Genomic DNA, 6,839 nt, shown 5'->3' with positions numbered 1-6,839 from the left:
GTCTCTTCTGTTTTCGAATAAAAAAAACAGTGCACCATTCTAATTTGCATTAAAAAAATAATAAATTTTAAAATGCATATAAATTTTCTCTCTCTTTTAAATCTTCTAGGGGATAGAAGTCTGTAAATTTATGCCGGTTTGATTTGAAGTAATATTATAAATATATATTTTTAAATATATAATTAAATATATAAATTACATGATATCGGATAGTCTAAAAAAAAATTATATAGAATATTTTAATTTTATTCTAGTAGTGTGTGTCCACAGATTGGGTAAGAAATGCAAATCTTGTGAGAGATTCAGTTTCCCATTACTACCCTGGTGATTTTTTGGAAATTATATATAAATGCAAATCTTGTAAAATCAATTTTGGAATATGGCTGGCAGTCATAATTCATTGATGACTGTCATTATTTGCATTCTCCTGTAAGTAATCGCCATCTTAAACAAATAAACACGATGACTTATTGAGAAACTAAAACAAATGAGTCTCAGTTGGACCTGCTGTTTTTGTTTGATATATACTTCTCAATTTGTACAAGGACCTGCCAAAATTCAAGATCAAAATTAGGAAAACAATCATTCATTAATCACATCTTATTTGTTTTCCCTGTATTCAAAGTCAAGCAAAAGCTCATGAGCATGACCTCGACTGCTATGGCTGCAGGCGTGAGATCCGACAAGTCTTCAAGGCCCAGGCTCTCTGCCAGGGCTGAAAAGTAAAAGAAATCCTCAATATTAATCTAGATGAATTTAGAGGCTTCATTGTTTGTTAGTAATAAGCAGTAGTAATCTAGATTAACGGATTCAAAACTATATGCTTAGGAAAATTCATAATTGACATTGGATAACGAGTAGGTCTAATGCTTTAAAAATAACTTAAGAGATAAAAGGTCGTTAAATCTCTAAATGAAGAGGTTTAAATTGAAAACTCACTAATAATATATTAAAATCAAACTTTTAGTGATTTAGAATTATATAGTGATTTTATCAGCTTGATATAATCAGTTTAGTCTCAAAGGATCAATCCAACTAAATAAATTTTTTTTTTTTGTTACCGAAAAAAAAAAAAAAACTAGTAGCTCTACTCCTTTTCTTATACAAAGAGAGCTAGGGAAATTGCTCCACTTTGTATGAATTCCCAGGAATGTAATTTAAAAACAATTTCCCTGCTCAACTAACTAGAGACCATGGACTAAAAAGCGATATACACAGGTGTTCCAGTTGAAGCACTTAAGGTGCACGATTCAATAACCTAATCTTCCACATATATTTCTCACCATGTACACTCGGCTAAAGATGCCATTGCAAGACAAGTATGAGAATTGTCTCTTTTGAAGCCACTCCAATGATTAAAAAGCAAGATGAGTAGGATGCTAAACATGGAATTTTTATACGGGAATTTACCTAGAAGCGATACAGTAACATCAGCATTGGAATACGACTCGGATCTCTTTTTCAAAAGAGTGAACAGACGCATAAATGCCTGCAGCAAGTTCAAAAAGCATTTCAGTGCCATCAGATATAAATTGGAAGCTGCTGGGAGGCTATTCGGAGTGGAAGAAGCTATGCCACCTTTGTATAAGGATCTCCTGAATCAAAATGCAAAAGAGGGCGAGAATCAGTTCCGACAGCAGCAATTCTCCTTGCCAATGCATCCAGTGGTACATCTAGATAGACAGTGATTCCCTGGTTCATGTATATCCTGAATTTAAAAAAAAAAAATCATCCAACTTAAATTATTTTTCAGTCCAGCTTCAGGAGTTCATTTATGCAAATGACGAAGATTTATAGCACCAACTAATATAGGTAATGAGAAAATTGCAAAGTTATACATCCGTAAGCACACTGTACCAGTTAATAGGACGAATCACAGCACCACCACCGGTAGCAACAACTTGCCGGGGCATCAAGGACAATGCCCGCAATGCCTCACTCTGCAATATAATGTCGAAACCATTACTTTCTTTTTCCACCACATCTACTAAGCATAATATCAAAGTCATGATCCTCATATTAAGTAAAACAACTAAATCAATATAATTTTATTCAAACTGGATGGCTGTACATTGATCATCAAGGGCAGTTTACAAAGAAAGAGATTTTCTAGCTTGGCTCAGTCCCGACCACCGATTGTTGTTGTAAGATGTTATCACACAACATGATCTTGAAAAACAAAATTGCACGCTGGAGTTTGCAAGAAGCATTAAACCCATTCTCAAAAATAAAATAGTTCAGCTGGCATGGGCATGTTGACTGATATTTTAAAACGAATTGACACGTTCTTGTTAAGTGTAATGGTGACATGTATCATCAATGGTCCCAGACGATTAATAGGGTTAAACATGATTCAATAAACCATAATATTTAAGATTGGTTAATATTATAGATAAATAAATACTATACTCAAAAAAAAAAAAAAAATGTATAACTAAAAAGCTTCTAATTACCGAGAAAAAGAAGATTTATTGAGAAAGTTGACACAAGAAAATGAAAAAAAAAAAACGCAAAACAGAAAAAATGAAGGGTTAATAAAACTAGTGAAATATTAAAATCCCTAAGAAGAAGTCTTAGAGAGGATGACACAACAACTGATATAAGTGTGTTTTTTATTTCTTTTACACTAACCTCATAATCTCTAAAGTAAGTCTCCCCCCATTTGTTAAATATCTCAGTCACAGAAGCTGCACCCGCAACTTGCTCCACATACTTGTCGCTAGAATACCTCATAAACAACATATATCTATGTTAATAAAATATCCAACAAAATTCCTGCCTAGTATCTCTCTAAGTATTTTTAAATGGATAAACTTATTACCTACATGTATATAACATCACAGCATGTAGCTTGAGTATCCATTTAGGCATATGGGATAAACTATCAGAACAAATTATTTGCTGTTCTAGTTCCTCACATGTAATTGACACAAATTTATCTATCTAAAATTCCAAAATGCTATATTGGTGACAAATAGAGGGGGGATACACTCTATGAAGGGAACATGAGAACTTGAAATCAGGCAGTGGATTCAACAGGGCCCATCCTGGTCAACAGAATAATGATAAATCGAATGGCATTGATTGATAGTTGATATAATGACTTTTATAAGAAGATCCCTGATTCATAGAGTGACATTAAGGGGGCATTTAGCTCAAAGTAATGAAAAATTACTCCATCAAGTTAATTTTTATTATTGGCATTATTTTAATTAATTTATAAAATAATAAAAAATTTAGATAATATTAATAATCATATAATAAAATATTTAAATAAAATAATATCTTATTATTCTTTTATTACATCCAACAAAATATAATAATTATTTAAATTAACTAATTTTTGTCAAATATAATAATAATTTATCTCTAATAATCTTTTAAATAATATATTTTTGTGGTCATATTTTATCTTTGGTAATAAAATATTATCCAAACTAAATGCACCCTAAAAGGCATTTAGTTCAAGGTAATTTTTTAATATTTTGGTAATATATTTTATTATTTATATTACTTATTCAATTACTACATTTAAATTATATATATTTTATATACTCAAAATATATATATATTGTATTGCTCTTAAGTAAAATAACATTTTACTGTTTTTTTATTATATCTAATTAAATACAATAATTATTTATACCTATCAATTTTTATATTTAGTAACTTTCTATATAATCTACTTTTGTAATAATATTTTATTTTTGATAATAAAAAATTATCTAAACCAAATGCACTCTAAAGGCATTTGGTTTAGGATAATTTTTCGTTATCTTAATAATATATTTTATTATTTATATTACTTATTTGATTATTATATATTAAAATATTACTAAGATAATTTTAATTTTATTAATATTTCATCCTGACGTAATAAATGTTTAAGACAAAAATACTTTTGTCTTCAATTAAAATTATAAGTAAAGCAATAACTAATTTTGATAATTGTAACCTAATATTCTAAAAATTAAATTAGGTAAATGTATTTTATTGGATTTTTTTTTATTTTTTTATTTTATGGAGTTAATAAATTCATACTCAGGATATGCAAATAAAATTCGCAAAACTATTTATGGTTTACGAATTTATAGCCCTAGACTTTGAAGGGAATTCCAATAAAATGATATTTTAGTATTTATTTTAATGTCAAACACTTTAATAAAACAAACTGCAAAAATAATGATCCTAACCTGTCAACAAAAGAATACCCAAGTGCTTCTGACAAAACCTTGCCGACTGTTGATTTACCTGAACCCATCATTCCTGAATTCCAGTTTCTTTACAAGTAATTACAGAAGATCGCAACAACAAAATTCGATAAAATAAACTGTATTTGATGATAAAAAACTAACCAACAAGAAATATACACTGTTCATTTAACGATGAAGCAACCTCTTTTCCCTTTGCCTGCAATTAAGACAAATCTCATAAAATCATGCTCAAAAACAGAGTTCTTTTTACTCCCAGAAGGAAAAACCAAACCCATAATAAAAATAGAAGCAAATTTTCATACTGTCAATTTGTAAGGACCCAGATAAATTTGGTGTACCTTTAAAAACCAATTTCTATCCAAAGAAGCATAAAAGTTTCCAGTTTCCATTGGACAAGCTTCAAAAAAAAAAACAAAAACCACCACGAAAAAATAAGAGGAAACTCCTGATCTAAAAATTTAAGGATAAAACAGAATACAGAAGTCCATATTTAACATAAAGCTCAAGCCAAATAATAACTATAACAACATAAAAGGCCAAATGAAATTTCAAACTTTGTCACCATGCTATTTCCTCCAGCCAAAGTTTTTGTCATCAAATTATATAGCCTGAGAAAAAGTAGACATATCTTAACCAATATATGAGCAAAAATTTAAAAAAGAGAATTACCATTTGACTTCTTCACACAGTTTGAAAGTTCCAAATTGCACTTTTTGCGGCTTTTCGAATTAAAATTCGCCACCGGTAGACTGTATTCTTTCTTCCATTTTTGATTAAACCCAAGAACCATTGGCTTATCCATGCTTTGCAGAACCAAACCACACATTGCCTTCATCGTTCCTTGTCTTCAATCAAAACTAAACAACGAGTCCGATATTACAAGTTTCTCGTGAAAGAAGAAGCCTCGGTTACCGCCACGCTGTAACATAATTAAATCGTCACTATAACTACACGTGTCAATTTATTAATCGATTGATCAAGATCCACCAAAGAAAAATCCGAAAAAACCATTGTTGTTTCATGCTCTGTTTGGTTACCAAGAAAGAAAAGCAAGAAAATAATTGAAAACTGAAAATCTCCATAAACAGACAAATAAACAAACAAAAATGAACAAAAAGAATGCATTCAACCTCTCGAGACTTCAAATTCTCCAGCTTCTTCTCTAAGAATTTTCGAAAATGGAAAAAAAAAAATTTATATTCAAATATTCGAGCCAATACAAGCAATTCGAACATCTTCACTACTTATAAAATGAGGAAAAAAAAGAATTTTGATTGGAATTTTCTGTTTGGTTGCCGAGAAAGAGAAAATAAAAGAAAAGAAATGGAAATTCATACCGGAGAAGAGAAACATAAAAAATTTAGCGCCAAAAGGAAACATGTGACTGTGAGGCAGTGCGAGCAAGAGGGAACACCTTTTATTTCTGTTTTATATTTATAAATTATTTATGTAAATTGAAGTGATATTACGTAATTTGTTGACACGATTATTTATTTTTTATTTTAAAATAATTTAATACATATTATAAATTCAATTATACTAATACTTAAGTTAGATTTATTTATTTTAAAAAAAACCTAACATAGATTTTCTCACCAGTTATTATAATAGAAAGTTGAATCAGTGTCCACAGCCCATCTTATACGTCACCATCTTGCCTATAATGTTCTTGGAGCTTTCTGGTGCCTCTTTGACTTATTAAAAAATTTCAAGACCCATAGGTATTGGAATGAAATTTTACACCAATGTAATTAATAAATATTGTTATATTTTATTTAAGAAATCTTTACTAAATTAAAAAAATTATCAAAAATATATATTATTTTAAGGAAAATTAAATTAAATGCTGCATCTTATCCTAAACTAAATAAAAATACCTCATTTTCTATTTCTTAATAAAAATGCCCTCTTCTCAAAATCTCAAGTGAAAATGACTCAAATTTTTTAAAAATATCAATACTACCTTTCACCACTTTTATATAAACTCTCACTCTTATATATTTTTTATATCATTCAAATTCTTACTTTCACCTTCATTTGTACTCAATACTTGATACTATAGGTTTGTTCAGAAGGAAGAAAATTTATATTTCTGAATTCAAATTGGAAAAATCAATTCATAGGAATAAGATATTTATTCGAATCTTAATTCAAAACTTAATTTTATTTATTAAATCAAGTTCATATATTATATAAAAAGAGCATTTAGATATTTGATAATATATTAGGGGGTTAAATAAAATGTTATAAAAAAATTAGGAGCATTTTGATATTAAACAATATATGAAGGTTTTAAATGAAATGTTAAAAAAATATAGGGATTTTTTGATAAAATATAGGGCATTTAAATAGAAAACAATGTATGAGAATGTTAAATGAAATGTTAGATAAATATAGAGGATATTTTAAAATTAGACAAAATATAGGGTGCTAAAATGAGAGGGCATTTTTATATTATAAAAATATTAAGTTCATAAATGTTATAAAATATGAGGACATTTTGATTTTTTTAATATTTTATGAGGTTAAATGAAATATTAGAAAAATATATAGGGCATTTTAATAGTAAACAATATATGAAACATATGTTTTTGTATTGGATACTATATTGGGTGTTAAAAAAAT

The 6,839-nt window shown here is 28.4% G+C and overlaps 1 protein-coding gene across 2 annotated transcripts; it reads right to left on the bottom strand.

The window, feature by feature from the left end:
• Positions 1-370: 370 nt before the first annotated feature.
• Positions 371-5,616, bottom strand: LOC123230136 (shikimate kinase 3, chloroplastic-like). Of its 2 annotated transcripts, none has more exons than XM_044656268.1 (11): positions 5,552-5,616; positions 4,884-5,133; positions 4,553-4,611; positions 4,356-4,410; positions 4,194-4,266; positions 2,632-2,719; positions 1,858-1,940; positions 1,579-1,708; positions 1,411-1,489; positions 651-715; positions 371-548 (listed from the first exon to the last, which is right to left on the bottom strand). In XM_044656268.1, exons 2-11 carry the CDS (start codon positions 5,047-5,049, stop codon positions 495-497), a joined length of 852 nt encoding a protein of 283 aa, XP_044512203.1. In that variant the 5' UTR covers positions 5,050-5,133; positions 5,552-5,616; the 3' UTR covers positions 371-494. The 2 variants fall into 2 exon arrangements, with proteins under 2 accessions (XP_044512203.1, XP_044512202.1); XM_044656267.1 differs by lacking the exon at positions 5,552-5,616 and adding an exon at positions 5,345-5,427.
• Between the last annotated feature and the right edge of the window lie 1,223 nt (positions 5,617-6,839).

Source organism: Mangifera indica, chromosome 11, assembly GCF_011075055.1.
Source record: "Mangifera indica cultivar Alphonso chromosome 11, CATAS_Mindica_2.1, whole genome shotgun sequence".
Classification (NCBI taxonomy): domain Eukaryota; kingdom Viridiplantae; phylum Streptophyta; class Magnoliopsida; order Sapindales; family Anacardiaceae; genus Mangifera; species Mangifera indica.
The sequence above is the reverse complement of the archived record's forward strand: the minus strand, read 5'-3'. Positions and strand labels throughout refer to the sequence as shown.

Excerpts from the sequence above, each read along its gene's own strand:
- LOC123230136 (XM_044656268.1), bottom strand. The coding sequence starts at position 5,049 with ATGAAGGCAATGTGTGGTTTGGTTCTGCAAAGCATGGATAAGCCAATG. Across the intron at positions 1,941-2,631 it reads CTTACTTTAGAGATTATGAG|AGTGAGGCATTGCGGGCATT; the intron begins GTTAGTGTAAAA and ends ATTATATTGCAG. Across the intron at positions 549-650 it reads CTGCAGCCATAGCAGTCGAG|GTCCTTGTACAAATTGAGAA; the intron begins GTCATGCTCATG and ends GAATTTTGGCAG.